Source organism: Zeugodacus cucurbitae, chromosome 2, assembly GCF_028554725.1.
Source record: "Zeugodacus cucurbitae isolate PBARC_wt_2022May chromosome 2, idZeuCucr1.2, whole genome shotgun sequence".
In the NCBI taxonomy this organism is placed as follows: Eukaryota; Metazoa; Arthropoda; class Insecta; order Diptera; family Tephritidae; genus Zeugodacus; species Zeugodacus cucurbitae.
In genome coordinates this window covers 14,441,120-14,465,796 of record NC_071667.1, presented here as the reverse complement: position 1 = coordinate 14,465,796, position 24,677 = coordinate 14,441,120, and the positions used below count along the sequence as shown (strand labels likewise).

The window sequence follows — 24,677 nt, the reverse complement described above, 5'->3', positions numbered from 1 at the left end:
TGCGTATCTTAGCTGCTACAAGATAGTGGTCCGAGTCGATGTTGGGACCACGAAGCGTACGCACAGCGAAAACACTGGAGAAATGTCATCCATCTATCACAACATGATCGGTCTGGTTGCGAGTGATTCGATCCGGGGACAGCCAAGTAGCTTGATGGACTTTCTTATGCTGGAATCTATTTCGGGCCCCAGCGAAGTCGATCAGCCTCAGACCGTTTGGCGATGTTTCGTTATGGAGGCTGAATTTTCCGACTGTTGTGCCAAAGACACCTTCTTTACCCATCCTAGCGTTGAAATCGCCAAGCACGATTTTGACATCGTGGCGGGGGCAGCGCTCATAGGTGCGTTCTAGGCGCTCATAGAAAGCATCTTTGGTCACATCGTCCTTCTCATCCGTTGGGGCGTGGGCGCAAATCAGCGATATGTTGAAGAACCTCGCTTTGATGCGGATTGTGGCAAGACGTTCCCAATTAAGGGTCCTTCCCAATTAAGGGTCCGGACATTCCAGGTGCATGCCCTTAAATCATAGTCCTGTGGTCGCCATCAAAAGGAAGGTGTCTCATCCGAGGCTGTTGCTTCCTATTCATTGGTTATTCGTTTTTATGTGGTGGGTCCCAAACCCTACGCACAACCGCGTAAGCGGGATTCGCTGGAGGGGGGTGAAAGTCATTTCTCTTACATTTTATCAAGGTCTTGAGTGATCGAAGTGGAAATCTGCTGGTGTGTTCGTGTTAATGTGAGCTTTGGACTAATATGTAATTTCGAATCGAATTTTCGACGACGGCGCTACAAACACCACCACCGCTATACAAGTACTTACCGTTGTAGAATTTTGTGAGGACAAGCTGCATTAATAATTTCTTATCTCTGGTGATGGTCAGTAATTGAAAGACAAGTCATCTAGTGAGAAATATCTCATTCTGATATTCATTTGTGTTGTTCATGTCATTCATTATATAAAAATTTTGAAACTATCTTAACTAAGTAAATATATGTATATGGGGTGGACTGTATGTGTTCTTATGATAATGAGAATTACATGTTTTCTTATCTTATACAATATTTAGCTGCGCGCCAACATGTTAATTTTTGAACAGAGTGAGATTAGTTTTATTGGGGCTAAGACACTTGTAATGATCGTACGGTGAACTGAGATCCCTTATCTCTTCTATTTTTTTATAGAGGCACGATGAGGAACCGCCTGCCGAGCTCGGTAAACGAATGAAAGTGCCTGGCGTGAGCAAGCTCTCAGGTGAGAGTTCGGACATTTTACGTGATTGCGGACTGGGGTTTGGAGTCTTCGCGTTGAAATCTGGACATAATGTGACATTTGGACTGATTGTGTATGTAGAGGTGGAGTCTAATGAGTTTTAGTTCGGCAAGTTCGACGAGCAAACGTCCGCATTTTTGGGTGGTGTAATCTCCACTTTCACCTCGAACAATTCGCCGCCCAGCGACGAAGATTGACTTGAGGGTGCTTGCGTGATTTATTCGCTTGTGTGATCGAGTTGCGGATAAGAGATTCTTCGAGACTGAAAACAGCATAGAAAATGTTATAAAATATAGTTAGTATAGTATAGAGAAGATGGACAAGGGATGACAGATTTTAACAATTTGACTCGGAACACTTACCCGTGTGACTCACTGAGTAAGCATATTAAAGTAAAAATATTTTAAATAAATATGATTTTTAATAAAATTGTTAAGCTAATTAGCCTTTAGACTTACCCAATTGGTGGCGGTGCAGGCAACGGTTTATCAAACCCTTTCTTTCACAACAGCCAAAAAGTATTCATCATTCCCTTTCCCTTTATTTCAATGAGTCCACGCTGTTCTATTGTATAATCGCCGCGTGCTTCCAATCGATCTCTGGTCTCCTGCGACATATGTATGCGCCAAGAGGAGCCTTCAAGAAAGCAAGAAAAACATAAGCGGAATAACTTCTAGACTTCTGAGGATGCAATGCTATTGTGGCAATTTGTTCTGCATGATCGGGTATTTTGACTGGCAAGCCTCTAAAAACCATGTAAGCATTGCCAATGGTATCCAGAAAAAAACATTTAATTTTTAAAGAAATAAGAATTTTTTCCAAGTGAAACATAGCATACATAAAACCAATATAGGCAGAATGCCACAAAGTATATTTATAGGCCTCCCTTAATGTTCATTAAGCCAGATGGGCAGTTATGTATATATAGATCTTTGTGTTGTACTCACGAATTAAAGTCGGGCCGCATGTCCGGCTGCTCAGCCCAGCACTGACGCATAATGTTGGTGGCCTCTGGCAAAAAAAAGGCAGCAAAAGAGATTCAGAGCAAACAAAGTTTTAGTTGAACTTGACGCAGCCAAAAGTATTTTTTACTCACCAATTAAGGGGTTAATGTTCTCGTGTCGCATGTCGTGCGCTACCACCAACAGGTCCATGGCCTTAGCCTTTAACTCAGTCGAGCCGTTCAAGGGTATCTCTTTCAGTTGCACCAAATCACCATTGTAGCGTGCACGGATGTCAAGGAGCGCTGGATTGTGACGCGCTAGGCTATTTGTGCCCGAGGTCCCTTTACCACCATTCTCTGTGGCTGTACCTCCTGCTGAGGTGGCTGTGCCGGCACCCGGTATAATTAGGCCAAGATTTTTTAGCGAACCAATTGAACCTTTGAGCAAATCAGACTTGTCAACTTCGGGGCCACCGAACTCTTGTAGTTGTTGCAGCGAACACCGCTATGCCCTCATCGACCTAGTTGAAAAGAGTGGGCATAAAAACTTTTTGCTATTGATACATTTTACGCAGCATCAACACAGAAAGGGAAGGAGTTGAACAATTTGACCTTTCTGTTTTGGAAACTTCTAATTTGGCACAAATAGCAAATATAATCTTAACAAATGTGAAGTTGAAATCAGTTCTCCCCGTATTCCGAATTACATAACCGGATCGGCCCCGATTTATATTCATTTAAAGTCTGTCAACCCGACACAAAGTTGCAATTGTCGCTACAACTACAATAATCAAGTTCAAAAGATATTTTTCCCAAAAACGAATAACTGCTCTTAAGAAGAATCTGATGGAATTTATTTAAATCATGTTTCGTGCAAGAATTTCAAAAATAAATCTAAGCCGTGATTCTATAAACTCATCCATATGAATGAGTCGATTTTTTAATGAATTTCGAAAAAATGGACACTGCTTCAAAAAAGTATATGATACATTCTGGAATTAAAAAGCTTCCGACTTCTCTGTCCATTCTCAAGGTCATCGTAACGTATTTCGGAGTTGAACGTGGATCCACTCACAATAACCTACAATAGTATTAAACCGTTATCATCGAAACTGAGGACAGTAACTTTATATGGTTCAAGACCTTTTGAGATAAACTGTATAACTGAACAACAAAATAACTGAAGGGGTTGTTTTGACAATAATAACAGATCATTATTTGAAAAGGCTTGTGGAGCTTTTTTAAGGTTTTGGGAAATGTCTTCGAATACCATTTAACTGTGAGGTATGGATGGATTAAAGAACAAATACTAGGAGGTGAATGGCAGCTCAACAAAGCTTGTCTTTCAGAGGACAAGAAGATTAAAAAAGTTCTTTGATGTCTGCCGCATTCTCGTAAGAATTAAGAGAAAATAATAGTCAGGCGTATATTTTACTCCTATATTAAAGCCCTTAAGTAAGATTTCCAAATATGATATGCTATATAAAGTCATTACCTAGAAAGGTCGTCGAAAATTTTATATTGTTATTAATCTTTCGTTGATGTTACTTATATTGTCGGTGGGAGAGTTCTAATTTTTTTGATACATAAATTCAGATTTTAACCCATTTAACCCGCCCACTATATTAAAATTAATGCAAAGTGTATCTATCAAGCAGTTTAAGCCCCCATAAACATAGTAAATAAGAGCTTTACTCACCATACGTCAGTCGACGGGAAACACAAAGTCATCAGCGGAGAGTACAATTTTGTTGGATCCTTTCGAGAGGCGCTTACGCCTCTGAAAGTATAAAAATTATTGGATAATTAGCGGGAAACTTAAGCTGCGGTCACATAATTTCTGCTGCTCCTTTTATTAGTAAGGATAACCGAAAATATGTATTAAGTAAGTATACAAGTAAACATAATCTGCACTTTGTGGTTACACTAAAATAACTGCCATTCACTTGAGAGCACCGCGCGAATACGAGCGCTGAGACATTGTATCTTGCACTCGAGACTTTGCTCCTAAATATTAACTTGCCATTTGCAATGATAGTCGCGTGTTTGTGCATACGCGGCACACACAAGTATGCAAAAACTCATACACATGTACATATGTATATGTGTATACGTGAATTGTGGCACCAACTTTGTTCGCTTGCTTTTGTTGTTAAGTCCGAATTTTTTCTATTTTTTCTACTTTGATTTGCTTTTTTATACCTTATTAGTATAGTACGTGCCACTTGACTCCCTGCCACTGGCTCCGCTTCTCACTATGTACAAGTTTGCTATCGCTTAGTGGTCCTTTTATGGCTTTGTGTATCATTTAACTGCGGCTGCTGGATATGTGTTTGTAGTTGATCAAAATGTTAGCAAAGTCGCTTCATTGCTTTTTACACAATTAAATAGTAGCTAAATGACGCTGAATAGCTAAATAGCTGGCATGCATATCGCTAGCGTTTGTTTCTTGATTTCTAAGTTTCTGTTAGTTTGGTCAATTCCTCGGTAATTGGTACACATAAACTGTTATATTATGGTGTTTAAACAGCGTTCACTAAGTATTCAAATTAAAGCGCTCGCAATTTAACTGCGACCATTTAATGACACCGTTTTATTATCAGTTGTGGTTGGGTGTATTTTGTATTTGCTTACGTACTACAAGTCTACATATAGTATGAGGGTAAGTACAGAGAATCTTTAGGTCATGTCATTGTTATAATATAATAAAATAATACCGGATTTATAATTTTCGAGTAAAAAAAATGTCCCTTATTTTTGTTCAGATATTTCGGGTATTGGGAAATAGTTAACTAGTTATATACGGTAAATGGAAAAGGTTTGAGGCGATTACATCCATTATGGTCTCGTATTAAATATAGAGGCAAAATTGATAACCTCGCCTCCGGTTATTACTGTAAACTATTTCATTGTGGTTAATGCAAGAGAATCCTAAACAGAAACTGAACCGAAAATAATCATGTGGATGTACACGGCCGTCATTAGACCAATACTTACATATGGAGTACTCGTTTGGTGGCCAGCACTAAAGAAACAATACAATATCAGAAAATTTATTGGAATACAGAGATCATCCTATGAACCCCTGCTTTTGGTGGGTTTGGTTTGCCTTTGCATCAGCTACCCATAGATACCCATGATATTCTGAACAAATTCAAAGTAAACGATAATAAATCAGATTACAACTTCCAAGCGGAAGTACTGGGCATAGAGAAGGTATGTGAAACTTTACTAGCTCACTACTAGAGGATACATAAAGCAACAATATACACAGATAGAAGACAAATTACAACTAGACTTAATCTGGTTTCCCAGCCACAGAAACATTTTCGGTAACGAAAAAGCAGACAAGTTGACAAAGGCATGAGCCTTTCTGGACGAATCCGAGGCAGAGTTAATACCATGCCCGCTATGATCGATCAAAAGGGACCTCAACTCATGTAAAATAACTAAACTGATATGGCTAAAATATGATAAGACAAGAACTCGGATCTTATTAAATAGGTCCAGGAAATGTATTTTCGGAATTACAGCTACTATTGCGGATCATTTGTCATTTGGAGAACATGCAATAAAAATGGGCATGCCCTACAATAACATTTGACGCGGCTGTGAACTAGAAGGTAATAAGAAAACGAATTTTCACTTTCTATGTGAATGCTCAACCCTCTCAGACCCAACACAGGACATTTGGAATACATCAGGCGTCCAACCTTGAATGGATGTCTATTAAAAGCACATATAGTGCTTCTTCTGCACTTCTGCACTTCTACCTACCTACCTTCCTAAGCATATTATATTGGTGCCAATAAATATCGTGCCAATTTTTACTCATCGAAAATTTAAAAATCATTTCGGCCGACTTGAAATGTTGATTATGAAACTGCTTCCATAATAAATCTCAAATTCAAGCTAAACAAATAACTGTAATACATATAAAAAACCAAAATTGTTTTAATATCAACTTTTTCCTGGGTAATATTCGCTGAATTGCGTGGAATAACCGCCAACTTAAAACTCTTTCCACTGAAATCGCACTAAATATTCATTTTTGTGGCGATTAAACAAAGTTTTACTGCCAATTTCAGCGTAGTGCGTATACTCGTGTTAATTTTTTCGCAAATAAAATTCGAAAGTTTACACATTTCAGTATACCCATGTGGGTGCATGCACGCGCTTGTGTCATATGGATGTGCGTGGACCACGCGTATTTACAAATACTTACTGCAGATGTTGCACATGTTCAAACACAGTTGCATGTGAGATGTTTACACGTATAAAATATGCAGCAACATGCAACATGGATGTTGTATACGGATACGTGTTTATATAGAGCTTAATTTCATTTAATTGGTGTGATTTTTATAACTTCGTGCAGCGCTTTATATATTGCCAAAGGTGTTTCTGTTTTATATGGTATCTGTGAATTTAGCAATATATCAGAACTTTTTTACAACTTTCTGTTGTGAACAATTTACTGATAGTTCTCGAACATCATTGACTTGAATTTCGGCAAGAAACAATGTTCTCTGCACTGCACCTCATAAAATTAATGTTTGAAGTTTTCAAAATTCAAAACTTTTCGCTTTTATTATTACTATATTATAAATTCGCCTGTCGAAACCGTCTTTCAATTCAGCATTTCAAATCAAATTCCTCAATTAGAATAAGAACAAAAACGCATAATCAGTGCGCAAGATATTGAAGAAACCACACCAAAAGTTCTGCAAAGTTGCTGAGCTGGTTTGAGAAGTGAAGAATCTAGTTGCGTCTCGACTTTGAAAGACATGACTTTGCTTAAATGCGCTTATTTATTACTATACAATTAAGTGTTAATGCTGTAGAGACTTTCATGACCTTCAATTCCAGCTCGTTATTATGCTACATTTACGCCCACGGCACTTTTTCAGCGCTTTCATTCATTCACCACAGTGACCGAATGCTCATTAGAGTAATTAGTCAGCTCTGGTCTATTACTAATTTAATTTTATTGTTTATTTGGCACAGCTATACAGACTTTCTGGCTGTATTTATTTATTATTTACTTTAATTTGGTTAAACGAAAGTGAATTCTTGCGAAACTTTCGTAATAGAATTGGTTGGGGGCGTAATAAATATGCCATAATCAATTACTTACAGACATTAGTTGGGCATGATAATCGTGGGAGATTATAATTATGTGTAGATGAATTTTGTTGTGCGGATTATTATTACTCATACGAATATTTTGAAACAAAATCGTTTGAGTACTAAAATTTAATTTAAATTTAAATCTATACCGTATCATGTGGAAATATTCAGAAAGTGATAGTACATGTTTGCTCAAACAGAAATATATGATGAAGTGATTAAACGTTAATAAATAAAATGAATTTCGCACTCGTTTATATTGACTGTGTTTGTATAATAAATCGATGTGATGATTTTGAAAATATAGTGAAATTGCAATTAAGATTTTTAAGTGTTTCAAAGGAAAAGGGTGATCCATTTCGAGGTTCTCTACCTCTACCAGAGAAAATTCAAATTTAATGGGGAATGTTTATTATCAGTCTAAAAACCATTATTTGGCATTCATTTTTTAAAGACTATCTCGTTTAAATGTTGGCCGCGGCTACGTCTCAAATGAATCGTTCGAGCATTTCGACTGGTAACTGGCGAAGGACTCGCGTAATGTTTTTCTTCAACGCCTGAATCGACTTTAGACTTTACAAATTCCCTCAGGAAAAGTCTTACGGTGCGATCTTCCACCGTCTTTGTGGCCAGATATTATCTCAATAAATCCATTGACTGTTGCGATGTGTGGGAAGTGGCGCATTCTTTTTGAAAGAAAATGCCGAGATCATGAGCTTCAATTTCAGGCATCAAATAGTCGGCTATCGTGGCGCAATTGACAGTTACCTCATCGCTGAACAGAATTTGGATTAAGAACGTCGGATCTTCTTGGAACTTTTCAATTTCGGTATTCGGACGGTAAGTAGTTCCATACGTCAGTCCGAATTGCTGCGAACGGTGCCGAATCGACTCTCCACGATCTTCGTGACCACTCTCAGCTACGGCTGCTATATTTTCTTCTCTGCCTGATGGATGTGGTAGTTCGAATATTATCCAATAATGAATGGTGGGTCTCAAGGTGGGTGGTGGTGTTGCGAATAGTACGCTCAGTAGGCCGATTATATTCACCACAAGTTGAGCGAAGCGCGCGAAGTACAGTATTTACAGAACGAGAATTTTCTTAATAAAGTTGAACAATTTGTAAACGTTGTTCAGGCATACGTCTTTCCATGATGATATGCCAAACAATACTGAACAAAAATAACATGACAGCTTGACACGACTCACGCGTGATTTGTACAAAAGAAGCTATTGCAACAAAAAGTACCTCTACTTAGATCACACGATACATGTTTTGGGAACCGACTGGATATTAACGACGTTTTCATAACATTCTGCCTTTCTGAATTCAGGTAAGAAATACACTTCTAACAAGATCATAAGCAACCAACTACAAGACTACCTCTAACAAATTGCTTTCACTTTGTACCCAATTAAAAAAAAATGGATCACATTAAGCTAATTTCAAGTAAATGGACATATATAATTACAGCTTAATGCCATGAATGTGAATATGCCACTTACCTCATTGCTATGCCGGCAGCCACGCTTGCAGCCACAATAATCAAAAGCAATCCAATGCAAATGGCCACAATTGTCCAGCAGATAGCGCCGCATTGCCAAAGCTGCGCTGTGCTGACCAGCAGCCATTCGTCATAGCCCGGCTGTATGGAATGTGTAAAGTAGGTGTTGGAATTGATTTCATGCTGTTCTAGAATCAACAGTGGACGCCATTTGATTGAGTCAATTGATGCTGTTGACACTGCATCCGCCGTTGAATTGCTCGTGTCAGTTTTGACACCACTATTGAAGACAAGCATAGCCGCATTTGTGGCAACGCTGCTCTTGTTGCTATTATTGTGGTTATTATTGTTGGCAGTAGCATTTTCATGCACCACATCCAATACTATGAAATCATACTTGGGTATTTGCGCGTTGTTAACGCCAGCTGTGGTGTCAATGTCATCACTGCCAACGCCAGCAACACTGGCATTTCCGTTGCTATTTCTATTGCGTTTTGTGGTCGACACATTTACTTTGCTCGGATTTGGTTTTGTGGCCAGCGCCGCTAGCTGTTGCCGTATGCTGGTTATTATAAAATCGTAAAAGTGAAAAAAGTCTATGAAATTTCGCAAATTGGCAATGCGCGCTTGCTCGGCGTGGCTATGTTCGGCAACCGGATGTATGTGACACAGTTGTTTCAGCAATGTGCGCAGCTGTTGCAACAATTTGCCGTTACGTGTAGTAGTATTCGGTTTCTCAGTATCACCCACGTATGCCTCCGCAGCCATGGCATCTTCGTGCTCTTGCAGTGCACGTGTAACGGAGCTATCCAGTGCATTGGCCAATTGAGCATACCTGCCTCAGTGCCCCGCTTGCCATCGTTGGTCATCGCCTTCAACCGTCGCATTTGGCGGAAATTCTGCACCAAACCAATGCCGTTGTCTTGGAAGGCAACCTTCAAAAAATAGCGATATTTATCGCTCAGCAGTATGAGTAGCAGCAAATTGGACATTAGTTCGGCGCTGCCGTTAATGCGCGCCAAATTCTTGTAGAAATTATTCTCCGCGTTGAAAGACGTGGCCACCACATCGATGAGCAGCACTTTGGTGTGTTGCAGGCCCACCAACTGCGAGAGCAGTTGTAATGTGCTGGCATCGTTCATGCCCGCGGTGATGATAATGGCTGTAAACCGATATAAGAAAAAAAAATTTAGAGACGACGCAAGAATAAAATGGTAGTTATTTATTCTATGAATTTGGGTTGTAATAATATAGATTCAAGTCGTCGTGGGATATGTGATAATTTTTGAGTAGAAGTAGATCTTACTAGAAATATGAAGACTGAGTTTTTCGTCAACTTATGTTTTCGGGAATTGCAATTATTATCTAAATTTATATATTTCGAAATTTAAGTCTTCTACGATTGATTCATATAAGATTTGTTGTGATATCTCAAGGGTTCCGAAATTATAGTTTCAAATTCGATATGGATTGCTGCTGGAGGTACAAAACTAAATTACTTCTTAAAATTGAAATTAAACTAGAATAGTATTTAAGTCTTCCAAAATGTTTCGAAATTGTTAGCTGTATATTTCTAATCGAAATCTCGCTAATACGTAGCAGCTAGGTTTATTATTTATAAATATTTGTTTTTATTATTAAATATAAAATATATATATTGATTATTAAAAACATAAAGACTTATAGCCTATTCACACAGCCAAATTAATATTGTTTTATTTATTGGATCTGCTTTTATAAAGCCTAACAATAAGTGATAAAATCTTAAATCTATTTAAAAACAAGTAAGGAAAGGCTAAGTTCGGGTGCAACCGAACATTTTATACTCTCGCAATTTATTTAGAGATTTGCTTATATTTTCGGTGAAAAATTAGGCACTGAGTTCTTCATGTTTGATATCAGGGGCCTTGAAAAGCCATGGTTCGATTTTGACAATTTTTCCACAAGTGATGTCACAGCTCAAATACAGTATTTGTGTAAAGTTTTATTTCGCTTTTTTTATCGGTTCCTAATGTATACATTATAAAGTGAACAAATCAGAAGGATTCAAAATTGAGTTATATGGGAAGTAGACGTAGTTGTGAACCGATTTCGCCCAAATTCCACCAGTGTCATCAGGGTATCAAGAAAATATTATATACCGAATTTCATTGAAGTCTGTCGAGTAGTTCTTGAGATATGGGTTTTCACCCATAAGTGGGCGACGCCACGCCCATTTTCCATTTTGTAAAAAAATCTCAGTGCAGATTCCTTCTGCCATTTCTTATGTGAAATTTGGTGTTTCTGACGTTTCTCGTTAGTGAGTTAACGCACTTTTAGTCATTTTCAACCTAACCTTTGTATGGGAGGTGGGCGTGGTTATTATCCGATTTCTTTCATTTTTGGACTGTATAAGGAAACGGCTAAAAGCAACGACTGCAGAAAGTTTGGTTTATATAGCTTTATTGGTTTGCAAGATATATACAAAAAACCTATTTGGGGGCGGGGCCACTCCCACCTTTCCAAACAAATTACATTCAAATGTGCCCCACCCTAATACGGTGCTATGTTCCAAATTTCATAACTTTATTTATGGCTTATGGATTTATGGCTTAGTTATAGCTCTTTATGTGTTTTTGGTTATCGCCATTTTGTGGGCGTGGCAGCGGTCCGATTTTGCTCATTTTCGAAAACAACCTTCCTATGGTGCCAAGAAATAAGTGTTCCAAGTTTCATTAAGATATCTTAATTTTTACTCAAGTTACAGCTTGCACGGACGGACAGACGGACGGACGCACAGACAGACATCCGGATTTGAACTTTACTCGTCACCCTGATCAATTTGGTATATATAACCCTATACCTAACTCGTTTAGTTTTAGGACTTACAAACAACCGTTATGTGGACAAAACTATAATACTCTCTTAGCAACTTTTGTTGCGAGAGTATAACTAGACAAGCTCAAGCAAATTACTGAGCGGTTTTTATGAAACGAGGCTCTTTAGCATGCTGGCATATGTCTTCTTTTTAGGCGTGTTTGATCGCAGGAATGTACCAAAGCATCAGCCAATAGGTTTTTAAAATGGGGATAAAAGTCCTTCATTTCACACCTTATCAAACGCCTGAGCTACGTCCAGAAATATAACTGAAAATTACTCTCTGTGCTCAAACGCTTTTCTTATTTCGTTAGTTATTCTATTTACTTGCTCTATTGTGCTATGTTTTGCACGAAACCCGAATTAATGCGTTGGCATTACAATATTTACGTGGAGGAAAGGAGACATCTTTGATAGTAACACCTTTTCAAATATTTTTGAAAGACGGGGCAGAAGACTGATTGGTCTGTATGAAGACGACTGTGTTAGGTCTTTCCCAGGTTTATCTATCAGGATAATCTGCGAGTTTTTCCACGAAATTGGATAATATCCAAAATTAAGAATTGAATTGAAGAGCAAAGAGAGCATCTCCACAGCAATATTTGGTAACTAAATTAACATTTTTTGGGCAATATTATCCTGTCCCGGCGACTTTTTTGGATTAAGTTCTTTGATGATGCTAATAATTTCAAAAGCTGAAGTCTTAAACGACTCATAAGCTCTGGTGGGTAAGATTGACAGCTTAAAGCTGTTCTTTGGGCAATTAGGTTGAAATACCTTTTCAAGTGATTTGCAATATAATTAGTCTTTTTCTCGTCACTTCGAGCCCAATTTCCAGCCAAGTCTCGTATAGGCATATTGGAGTCGACTGGAGGCTTCATGGACTTTTGGGCTTACTCTCTGGGCTTTTTTTAATCAATATTAATGTGGCTACTCACATATTTTTTTATATTTTAACCAGTTCGTTTTATAAATTAATTGATCGATTAAAATTTTAATTGAGAAACCAGTTTTTGCCCTTTGCACTGCTGGCTACTCGATAACCGATCAGCTTGTACACATTTTTGTTTTTGATTTTCAGCTGATTGCTATCTTTAGCAGACAAAGAACGTATATATAATTAAATTATAATAAATTATATTAAATATAAAGTGGATTAAAATTCAATTAAATTATTAAATAATGAAGAAAAATGAGATTTTTATTTTGTATGGTAAAACGTTCTAAATCAGCGTTTTTATCGAGCAAATGCTGGTTAATTGATCAATTAGCTCCTGTGTGAAAAGGCTATGATATTTTAACAGTTTCATATGTGTACTTTAAAAGTTATTTAACGAAATACGTAAACCTTTTCCATAAGTATATGTCATTGAATTAATATTATTATAGATTACAGTGGCGCAGCAGAACAGCGCGGAGGTAGCGGTAGATTCATGGCAAATGAAATTAAACGATACAACTGGGATGTCGCATAAAAGCTTTGTTCAATGGCCGCAGTGGGAAAACAAAATTTAATTTGAATCAAATTGATGTTGTAATAGAAGTCCATTCTCTAAAGTGAATCTGTTTATAAAGAGTCGTTTGGAGGTTATTTTAAAATTTAAATGGAATGTATGTCTGCTTATAGTATATATGGTAGGCAGAAGGCAACTAAAGTGTATTTCAGGTATTTCCCTGGTGGATATATTTCAATATTTATTTATGTGGTTTATAATTTGAAAACGATTAAGTTTTAATTTGAAAAGTATTGAATATTAAAGGGGCAGGCTTGTATAAAATTAAAATAAAATCGCTTTTTGCCTTAAAGATCGCTCTCAAATCTGCTGTATATTAAAAAACTTTTCGCAAGAGCAGACAAATTGAGGTTAGGTCAAGGACAGATTACATTTCATAAGAATCTCCATTTCAACAAAAATTAAATTATACTACTTATATACTACATACTTCCATAAATGTAATATAACATCAAAATCTCTGCCTATGAACCATGCTCCCACTGCCATATATGCACTCACTGCATGTTGGATGAAGCGCTGCAGGCACTGTAAAATTTTTTAGTAAGTTAGTTGTGTGTCTTAGCTAACTTCTTATTAAGCTTTACACTCTTGCACAAGTTTATAAATGCCTGCATATGTGTCTATACATAGCAACCGACTCATTAGAGTAGCGATAATATCATAACATACCGTTGATAAGTAATCCTCGACTACAAGCAAGTCTCCTACAGTTCAATTATGCAGCCAAGTAGGAAATAGATAGTAAAACTGAGCTGCACAAGCATCTACCACAGTGTGTGGTTTGGATATTTTGCCACGACGGTGTATTTAAAATCAGTCGCATTCCCTGCTGGGTTAGCACACAGTCGTGTGTGTGTGTGTGACAAGCGCTTGTGCATGCAGTACCTAAAATTGTTTTTGAAAATACTTTCACTGCCACATTCGCATGCATGCCCACATTTACATAACCACTTGTGATCTGTGTCTTCACTTTTTAGTTACTCATACGCCCTGTAGGCGCACTCGTATCCAATCACATGCGCGCACACATACTCGACGTGCTAATTTAACAATTTGCTAAATTGCAAACATAACTAAATTACAGCTTAATTTTCATTTTCTTGATTAGCAAGCGAAGCGAAAATATTTATGCTCATGCATTTTCCAGGCTTTTGGCTGCGCAATAGTTGAACGAAAATTACGAAAATTTCCAAAATACATATTAGTCAAATGGTAAACTTGTAAGGCGTGGTAGGTGATTTGAGCGAATAAACCACACATTTATAATTTAACTCGATAAAAATGCTAAGAATTTTAGAGAGAGAAATTATTTTGATGCGCTTTTTCACCAAATTTTGTCACTGCAGAAACTAACGGGTGATTTTTTTGAGGTTAGGATTTTCATGCATTAGTATTTGACAGATCACGTGGAATTTCAGACATGGTGTCAAAGAGAAAGATGCTCAGTATGCTTTGACATTTCATCATGAATAGACTTACTAACGAGCAACGCTTGCAAATCATTGAATTTTATTACCAAAATCAGTGTTCGGTTCGAAATGTGTTTCGCGCTTTACGTCCGATTTATGGTCTACATAATCGACCAAGTGAGCAAACAATTAATGCGATTGTGACCAAGTTTCGCACTCAGTTTACTTTATTGGACATTAAACCAACCACACGAATGCGTACAGTGCGTACAGAAGAGAATATTGCGTCTGTTTCTGAGAGTGTGGCTGAAGACCGTGAAATGTCGATTCGTCGCCGTTCGCAGCAATTGGGTTTGTGTTATTCGACCACATGGAAGATTTTACGCAAAGATCTTGGTGTAAAACCGTATAAAATACAGCTCGTGCAAGAACTGAAGCCGAACGATCTGCCACAACGTCGAATTTTCAGTGAATGGGCCCTAGAAAAGTTGGCAGAAAATCCGCTTTTTTATCGACAAATTTTGTTCAGCGATGAGGCTCATTTCTGGTTGAATGGCTACGTAAATAAGCAAAATTGCCGCATTTGGGGTGAAGAGCAACCAGAAGCCGTTCAAGAACTGCCCATGCATCCCGAAAAATGCACTGTTTGGTGTGGTTTGTACGCTGGTGGAATCATTGGACCGTATTTTTTCAAAGATGCTGTTGGACGCAACGTTACGGTGAATGGCGATCGCTATCGTTCGATGCTAACAAACTTTTTGTTGCCAAAATGGAAGAACTGAACTTGGTTGACATGTGGTTTCAACAAGATGGCGCTACATGCCACACAGCTCGCGATTCTATGGCCATTTTGAGGGAAAACTTCGGAGAACAATTCATCTCAAGAAATGGACCCGTAAGTTGGCCACCAAGATCATGCGATTTAACGCCTTTAGACTATTTTTTGTGGGGCTACGTCAAGTCTAAAGTCTACAGAAATAAGCCAGCAACTATTCCAGCTTTGGAAGACAACATTTCCGAAGAAATTCGGGCTATTCCGGCCGAAACGCTCGAAAAAGTTGCCCAAAATTGGACTTTCCGAATGGACCACCTAAGACGCAGCCGCGGTCAACATTTAAATGAAATTATCTTCAAAAAGTAAATGTCATGAACCAATCTAACGTTTCAAATAAAGAACCGATGAGATTTTGCAAATTTTATGCGTTTTTTTTTTTAAAAAGTTATCAAGCTCTTAAAAAATCACCCTTTATAAAAACAAGTAAGGTAGAGCTAAGTTGGTGTGTAACCGTACATTTTATACTCTCCCATTTTTTTTAATTTTATTAAGAGAACACGCACTTTGACCCACATATTCGGAATAAAGTCCATTAGAAAATAAAAATCATTATATATAGTATATGGGGACTGGGGTAATTCTTGGACCGATTTCAACTATTTTTCATACCGAGCTATATCTAAGATTTTACGTTCACTTAATTTTGCTAAGAAATTTCACATATAAACCGATATACAGTGGAATTTCTCTAACTCGAATTACCACAATCCACAAAAAAACTTCGAGTTAGAGAGACTTCCGAGTTACAGAAGGTAATTTGTATGAATTTTGACTTCTATTGCCAATTCAATAGTTCTAGAAATGGAAGTTCAATTGTATATGGCAAGAAGTCCACTGGAAGTTTGAAAATCCCAATATGAGGTACTTATGTATATGGGAGCTAGCGGAAATATTGTCTTGATTTTGCCCATTTTTGGCACAGACGCTCATTATTAGAAGGAATATATATATTTTGAATTACTTTAAAATATCTGAAAGATTTACCGATATTTCTAATAAAAACTTTGTCGCAAACTTCGAGGTCCTCATTTTCGTTATCTGGACTTTGAAAAGTTGTACACTAGAAATGAAGTATTTGTACAAAGCTAAGTGGACGTAATTGGAAGTGGTTGTGTATCGATTTCTCCCAAACAATGCTATTGGGAGAAACTATGCTATACAAGAAAATGTTATGAACCGATTTTAAAATTGAAGGTTTCATTTTTAGTAGTTTTCCACATAATCTTTGTGTGGGAGATACGATTTTCTCCGTTTGTAAACCGTATAATGAAGAGCCTAAAGGAAATGAGTTTGGTTGAAATAGCTTTAGTAGTTTACGATATATGTACACAAAACTTAGTAGAAGCGGTGCCATGTTCACTTTTCCAAAAAATTACATCCACATCCTTTGCACTAAGTTTAACTTTTATAACTTTATTTATGACTTAGTTATGTTTTCGGATTCCACCTTTTTGTTGTGGTTAGTGGTTAGATGTCGCCCATCACAAATCCTCTTCTATTGCCCAGATTTTTACACATTTTTTCATGATACACGTGTGGACACTATTATACTGGAAAGTTTGCCGGTAATTTTCCAAGTATTTTTAATTGCCAGCAACAAATGTTACTGGTTAGAATTTATCTCATCAACGTTCAACATGTTTTTTTCCAAGAATTAAGTTAAAATTGTAAATGTAACGCGGTGGAAAAAACACAGTTTATGGCTTGCAACTGTAAGCGAATGAACATTTTAATTATTGTCATTTAAAAGTTAATCACCATTTCATACGGTGAATTTAATTTCAGAATACCGAATAAATAGAATAATTTGCACAACAGAGAAAATGTTTTGAGAAATGTGGGTCAGTGAATTTTTGGATTTTGTTAAGCAACAAGTTATGTGATAGCTTATAAATGAAATATGAATGTAACAAAAACAAAATCATTGTAACTGAAAAGTTATGAAATTTTTGCAGATGAAATATTTTTTCAGTCATTTAATTTTTCTGAATTCAAATTTCGTTATAGTTATTAATTCTGTTTGCATTTCCAAATAGTTCCATATTAAAACGCCATCAATTCCAATTGGTTTGGCTGACTATTTGATAATTACGTAGGAAATGTTGCATAATTTTGGTTGCGTGCTCTTTTTGTTTCATCTAGTATACATTTTGGCTAAAATTCCATGGAAATCTGCTGGAATTTGATTCTGGTTAACTACGTTAGAGAGATGTTTGCTTTAAAACTATTATTATTTTTATTATTATTTAATATTTAGTTCGGCGAATGCATGCAGCCAGAATTTAATTTCATAATAAGTTTGTGGTTACTCTCTCCCCCTATTATGATATTCACAGAATGCAATATTACATTTTCAAGAATTTGCCTCAGTTGAAAAATTTTGAATATTTCAATGAGCAAAATAAAGAATATTTGGTTCTGCTAGTGGTTAAATTTTCTTTACCAAATTCTGACAAAATTAGATTTTAATTAAATCAGGGATTTGTGGATGCTTTTGTATTGTATAATCGACAAGTAGAAGAGGTTTCACTTCATGTTTCATTGCAGCCTGAAAAGAGTAGAAATGTGTGATGTGAAGTTCTATTTTGTGCTGCTAAATGAAATGGGATTTCAACAGAAAGTCATTATTGGTTTTACAGTTAACCACAAAAGAGCTTTGTAAATTTCCAACTTTGATTATAATCGTAAATACTTGTATGCCTAGTCAACAATGCAGAGTAAAGTACAAAGGCGCTTGGCTACACAACTCCAAAATTCATTTGAGATTAATACAACGAAAAGCCAGACTACCATACCCACATACATAATCCATAATCCAAAGTGCAGCTGAACACCAACGTTATTACACGAAATGATAAGCTCTGGCCTTTCCAGTATAGGTTTTGTGGTCAATCTATGGGATTTTAATTAAATTGATTTGGTAACCAAGCAATGTATTTGGAGGTGTGTATGTACCATACATACATAATAAGACATATTTACAAACATAAACCAATAATTCAGCGTATTAATATGCAAATATGCTTATATTTACAGATACATACATACAGCCGGTGATTTGGTTCATTTCGCTGATATTTCTGCAAACTCCGAGATAATGATTAGTGGTGAGTATGAAAGGAGTTATTGTGAATATTATAACCGGCCGGTGCTTGAGTGACCTTGAAAGCCGACTAATTTATTGAGTTGTGGGTGTGAAGTATTCGGATAGTTTGTGCAAGCATTCGCGGCATGCGCCCAATTAATCTGAATTGCACTAAGAATGCGAATAATGTGATAACGTAATTGATAGAAGACATGAGACATATTTACATACATTCATAAATATATTGCCTTGTTGCACATTTCATGGGTAGACAAATCAAAAATGCATAGGTTCGGCCGTCCACTCACATGTTGAATTTTGATAACTTGAGGAAAAATTAAGATATATTAATGAAGCTTTTTTTTTTTTTTTTTCTTTTTTTTTTATAATTCTTTATTTATTGAATCTGCTCTTTGGAGCCTAACAATAAGTTATAAAATCTTAATTCTAATTAAAACTAGACAAGCTCAACCAATGGAATGAGTTGTTTTGGTGAAACGTTGCTCCTCAGTGTGCTGGCATATCTCTTCTTTTTAGACGTGATTGATTACAAGAATGTAATAAAGCATTAGCCAATGGGTTTGGGTGATCGCGGAGTTTGGACAAATATTTATTTCTGCTGTTCTCTACTTCTTTCTTTACCATGAGAATACCAAGATCTTTATGGATATTTTCATTACGCATATACCATGGTGAGCACGTGATTGTTCTAAGCATTTTTGATTGGAATCTCTGAATTATATCGATATTGGTTGCACAGGTCGTACCCCACAGTTGGATGCCGTACATCCAAATCGGCTTTATGACCGCGTTGTATAATAGAACTTTGTTGTCTAGGCTAAGTTTTGTATTTTTTTTTAAATCCAATTTAAATGTGCTGCTCTTATCTTCATGCAGGTTATTTTGCACGATATGTGTTTTCTCCACGTGAGCCTTCTATCCAAGTGAATACCAAGATATGTTACTTCAGTCGCTTGGGGTACTAAAATATTGTTCATTTTAACTGCCGGACACGTTTTTGGTCTTAGAGAAAATGTAACATACTTGCACTTCTGTTCGTTTACATTTATACGCCAGTTTGCTAGCCATTCTTCGACAAAAATCAAATGCGCTCCTAATACTTTTGATGCTATAATTGGGCATTTGTTTCGGCTCACTAAAGCTGTGTCATCCGCAAAAGTTGATGTCAAAATATTACTAGCTGTTGGAAGGTCTGCTGTATATATTATGTATAGAGTTGGCCCTTAAAACACTGCCCTGAGGTACACCAGCTTTTATTGGTCGTTCTTCAGATATGAAGTCTCCTACTTTGACAGTAAACTTTCTATTTTTTAAATAAGACTCCAAGGTTTTATGCATTTCGAGAGGTAAGCTTTTTTTAATCTTATATAAAAGCCCGTCATGCCACACTTTATCGAACGCCTGAGCCACATCTAGAAATATAGCAGAACAGTACTCTCTATACTCGAACGCCCTTCTGATTTCGTTAGTAATTCTATTTACTTGTTCTACAGTGCCATGTTTTGCACGAAAACCGAATTGGTGCGTTGGTATTACATTATTTTCAAGGAGGAAAGGAGACATCTTTGATAGTAACACTTTTTCAAATATTTTAGAAAGACAGGGTAGAAGACTGATTGGTCTGTATGAAGACGGCTGTGTCAAGTCTTTACCTGTTTTCTCTATCATGATGATCTGCGACTTTTTCCATGAACTTGGATAGTACCCGAAACTGAGAATAGCGTTAAAGAGCAAGGAGAGTACTGTTAAAGCAATATTTGGTAACTCAATTAGCATTTTTGGAGTAATTTTATCGTGTCCTGCCGACTTTTTAGGATTCAGCTAAGCCCAAGCGACTCGTTAGCGCTATTGGAGATGATTGGCAGCTTAAAGCTGTTCTTTGGGCAATTAGGTTGAAATACCTTTTCTAGGTGATTTGCGAAACAATTTGCCTTATCCTCGTCACAGTTTCCACCCAAGCCTCTTATAGGCAAGTTGGAGTCGACTGGAGGCTTCATTGACTTTTGGGCTTTCCAAAGAGAATTTCCTTTGTTTGAATTTGGACACAGTTTCTTTATATAATTGTGAGTGTGGTATTCTTCCTCACGTTTAAGCGCTGTTTTTAGTTTTCGTACAGCATATTTTAGTTGCAGCTGAGTAGAAGGGGAGCGATTTAACTGCCATTCACGTCTAGCTCGCCTTTTTTCATTTACAAGCTTTTCTATTTCATTATTAGTGAGTTTTCTGCGGATAATCGGTTTATTGCTTATGTTTGGTGTTGCTATGACAGCTGCATTTGATCATCATTAAATTCTCTTATACCTTCATCAATATCTCTTTCTGTATCTACTTTTACATCAATATTAATGTGGCTACTCACATATTTTTTGTATTTTAACCAGTTCGTTTTGTGAGATGTTAGACCCACCTTTGGCTCAACGAATATGGGTTCTTCACACAACTTTATTAGTACAGGTGAATGATCTGAAGATAAGTCTGTACATGTATCAACTGTAACAAGTGATCTATCTATATTTTTGGTTACAGCGAAATCAATTAAATCTGGTATTTTGTTACGATCACTGGGCCAGTATGTAGGCTTACCAGGAGATATTATATCAAGGTTAACTTGAAACACATATTCCTTGACACCATGAAGAGGTTGAATATGGGCAAAATCTATCCACCGCCACGCCCACAAAATGGCGAAAACCGAAAACCTATACAGTGTCATAACTAAGATATAAATAAAGTTATGAAAATAAAATTTGGAACATAAGATCGTATTAAGGAAGGTCATATTTGGATGTAATTTTTTTTTTAAAGTGGGCGTTTTGGGGGGGGGGGGGTAAGGTTTGATAACTTTTTTTCATTTTTTTTTTTTTTCTGAACCATGAACATCTCAAGAATATTGTATGAAAGTTTTAGGTCATTCGGAGAAAAACTAACGAAGTTACAGCAGGTTGAATAACGGTATCTCCAGCTACTTGCGCTGAGTGTACAAAACTTTGAATCGATTTTCCCAAATATGTAATTTTTAAAGTCGGTGACCAGCCTACAGAAAAAACTACTGCATCGATCGTTTTGAAATTTTGAACAAATATTCTACATGTATATAACTTTCGAATGACGTCGAGTTTTTCCAAAAATTTTAATTACTAATAATTTTAAAATAACAAATAGGACGATTTTTTCGTCTAAAATCGTCATTTTGGCTTGAAAATGGTACCAAAAATTTAAAAATTGAAAAATTAAAAACAAACTCGACGTCAATTGAAAGATAAACTAATAAACTAATAAACTAAAGAAAGCATTTTGATTTTTTGGTTTCGGATGATCCAGTGATGCTGTAGGCTGGTCACCGCACAACAACTTTGAGGTGCCTACAGAGATCGACGATAAATCCGTTATTCCTCGCTATTTTTCGATAAAACCTTTTTTAAGTATCCTTCAAATGTTGTACTTTCATATAATAACAAGTAAAATATACCTACATCAACAATTTTTTCTAAAAAAATTCATTAAAAAAGGTTGTTTTGCGACGAAACAAACCTTACCCCCGCCTTAACTCATTAACAAAAAACGTCAGAAACATTAAATTTTACAGAAAAAATATCAGAAAGAAGCTGTACTGAGATTTGTTGGCAAAATGGAAAATGTGCGTGGCGTCGCCCACTTATGGGTCAAATTCCATATCTCAAGAACTACTCGACCAATTTCAATGAAATTCGGTATATAACACTTTGGCGAAATCGGTTCACAACCACGCCTACTTCCCATATAACTCAATTTTGAATTCACTTCCGACCTTGGACCATGACTTTTCAAGGCCCCTGATATCGAATATAAAGAACTCATTGCCTAAGGGTAATTTTTCACCGAAAATATAGGTAAATCTCACAGATATTTTAATGTATTTCAGATATTTTAATGAATTTTTTTCTTAAACAGTTTGTTTCTGTACCAAAAATAGTTAAAATCAGGTCATAACTTCCCCCAGATCCCATATACCAAATTATAGGTAATATAAAATTAGGTTAGAGTATAGTCTTCGATATATTGTATCTTGGTGGTAAAACGAGTGAAATCGGTTCAAGAATTACCTCAGTCCCCATATACTATTTATAATGATTTTCGTTATTCTATTGAACTTTATGCCGAATATATGGATCGAATTGTGTTATCTTTATAAAATTATATTAATAAATTGCGAGAGAGTAAAATGTTCGGTTGCACCTTTCCTTACTTGTTTTATAAATATTCACAACTTGCACTACATCATAATTTTTCAAATTCAGTATAAATTAAAAAAAAACTGATACTTATTTTAAAGTAAAAAAAAAAATTAAGTAAAGTCATTCAAAATCAACAAACCAAAAATATTTGGATAGTAAATGGATAAATCTAGTTAATAAACGAAGGAAAAGGGACAATATTGAAATTTGAATTTTTGACTGAATTTTAAACACAAATTTCACATTTTTGTTCAAATTTTCGGCATATTTTGCCTCGAAAAAAATATATATAATAAAAAAAAATAGGTAAGGTAAGGTTATAAAAACCTTAGTTCATTGACTTGACTTGTTTGAATGTTATTCCAGACTAGAATTGTTATTCAGATGTGTGCAAAATTTAAACCATAACTTTTTGAGATATCGTGTCCACAGACTTGAGAAATTGAGTTTTGAGATAAATGCGTTTAAAGTTCTACATTCACACTGGCGTGGCCTGATGGGCCGTACTTCCAAAGAGAAACCATTTTTTTTTTAATTTTTCCTTAAATCAGCGCTTTTTATGGCTTTCTAAAATGTTGAGCTGTTTAAAAATAATTCACATGAACTCAACCATCACTAAGAAGGAAATATGATCAACTTTGTTATTGTATGAATTATATTTTTCTCAACTACATATGCAAATCAATTTTTCTTTCAACATTTTTTTTGTTGGTGTTCATAAAATATCTTACGCGGAAATTCGTATTAAATACATCACATATTTTTACGCTGTTCACATTGATGAGTGTTGTAACATTGTTGAATATTTAGTATATTTTTAACGTAACGAAATATGCGTTTCACTTTCATTACAAATACTTTTGGCCGCAATACAAACGCGCAAGTTGATGAGTGTATGTGCTTATCGTTTTAATACACAGTCATCGGGTTCACTGAACCTTAACAACAAAACCAAGCAAGCAAAACAAATAAAAATAATAAAAATACTTTTATTCACAGCATTTTTGTAGTCACCATTATGACAAAAACAACACGCTGAACATGCACAATAACAATTGCGGCTGATATACAAAAGAGTAGCCTTTATATACTTGAGAGTACAAAATCAGCGAAAGTGCTTAAAAAGAATAAAGTAAAGTGTGCGTAATATTTACTGCAGCTAGACGATCATATATTGAGCACGCACTCGTCTCAACGCTGTTGTGTTAGTGTGTGTTCATGAAAGGGCAAGAGCAAATTTCACGCTTACAAGTGCTATAAAAATGGCAAAATCAGTAAATATTCTCAATAGACCAATGTGTATGAGTCTTTATCAGCAGCGCTGCTTGCAATGATTACATAAATTACAAGTCAGTAAGCAAGCGAGCATACGTAGTTAGGTATAAATATGTGTATATGTCTGTTGAGTGGCAGTATATTTAATTCCCGCGGCGCTAATGGGGAAACAATAAAAGTCATTACCAGTCAATATTGATAGGCAGCGTATTCCGACTCTTTTTTTGTATTTATCAATTAAATTTATATTTTTTATGAGAAATAATCGGCTTATAAAATATATTTAATTAATGTTGCGCATACGCCATGTTATATCATTAATATGACTGCGGTTGATGCTTTTGGAAACAGAAAAATTTATAACTGCGTTTTTATTAGTTTTATTCACTTTTATTCAATCAATGTACACTAAGGTCAAGCATCATTATGTGGGGGAAAGCTTTTTGTTGGTGCTGAATAAGTATCAAGGACAATACCCATTCCCCATTAAAGTCTTGTTATGAGAAATGGCTTAGATCATCACTATCAGAAAATAAGAAACTACAACATATGTCGAGTAAAGAAGATACTAATATCTTGTGATATTTTTTATGACACAGTTCAATGGTTACAGAGTC

General features: G+C 36.1%; 2 protein-coding genes across 3 annotated transcripts in view; both read right to left on the bottom strand.

Annotated features, from left to right (window-relative positions):
* Nucleotides 1–901: 901 nt before the first annotated feature.
* Nucleotides 902–9,616, bottom strand: LOC128919950 (uncharacterized). Of its 2 annotated transcripts, XM_054225846.1 has the most exons (7): nucleotides 8,850–9,616; nucleotides 3,913–3,993; nucleotides 2,367–2,734; nucleotides 2,218–2,281; nucleotides 1,729–1,906; nucleotides 1,633–1,644; nucleotides 902–1,532 (listed from the first exon to the last, which is right to left on the bottom strand). In XM_054225846.1, the coding sequence occupies exons 1-3, from the start codon at nucleotides 9,614–9,616 to the stop codon at nucleotides 2,719–2,721; spliced, it is 864 nt and encodes a 287-aa protein (XP_054081821.1). In that variant the 3' UTR covers nucleotides 902–1,532; nucleotides 1,633–1,644; nucleotides 1,729–1,906; nucleotides 2,218–2,281; nucleotides 2,367–2,718. The 2 variants fall into 2 exon arrangements, with proteins under 2 accessions (XP_054081821.1, XP_054081822.1); XM_054225847.1 differs by lacking the exon at nucleotides 3,913–3,993.
* A 255-nt stretch (nucleotides 9,617–9,871) lies between these two features.
* Nucleotides 9,872–24,677, bottom strand: part of LOC114805021 (putative uncharacterized protein DDB_G0271606) — a 91,527-nt gene continuing 76,721 nt past the window's right edge. The window contains exon 4 of the mRNA XM_054225845.1: nucleotides 9,872–10,010. Coding sequence (XP_054081820.1) covers nucleotides 9,987–10,010 — 24 coding nt within the window. The 3' untranslated portion in view covers nucleotides 9,872–9,986. The remainder of the gene's footprint in view (nucleotides 10,011–24,677) is intronic.

Excerpts from the sequence above, each read along its gene's own strand:
- LOC128919950 (XM_054225846.1), bottom strand. The coding sequence starts at position 9,616 with ATGGCTGCGGAGGCATACGTGGGTGATACTGAGAAACCGAATACTACT. Across the intron at positions 3,994-8,849 it reads GCTGCCGGCATAGCAATGAG|AGGCGTAAGCGCCTCTCGAA; the intron begins GTAAGTGGCATA and ends TTATACTTTCAG.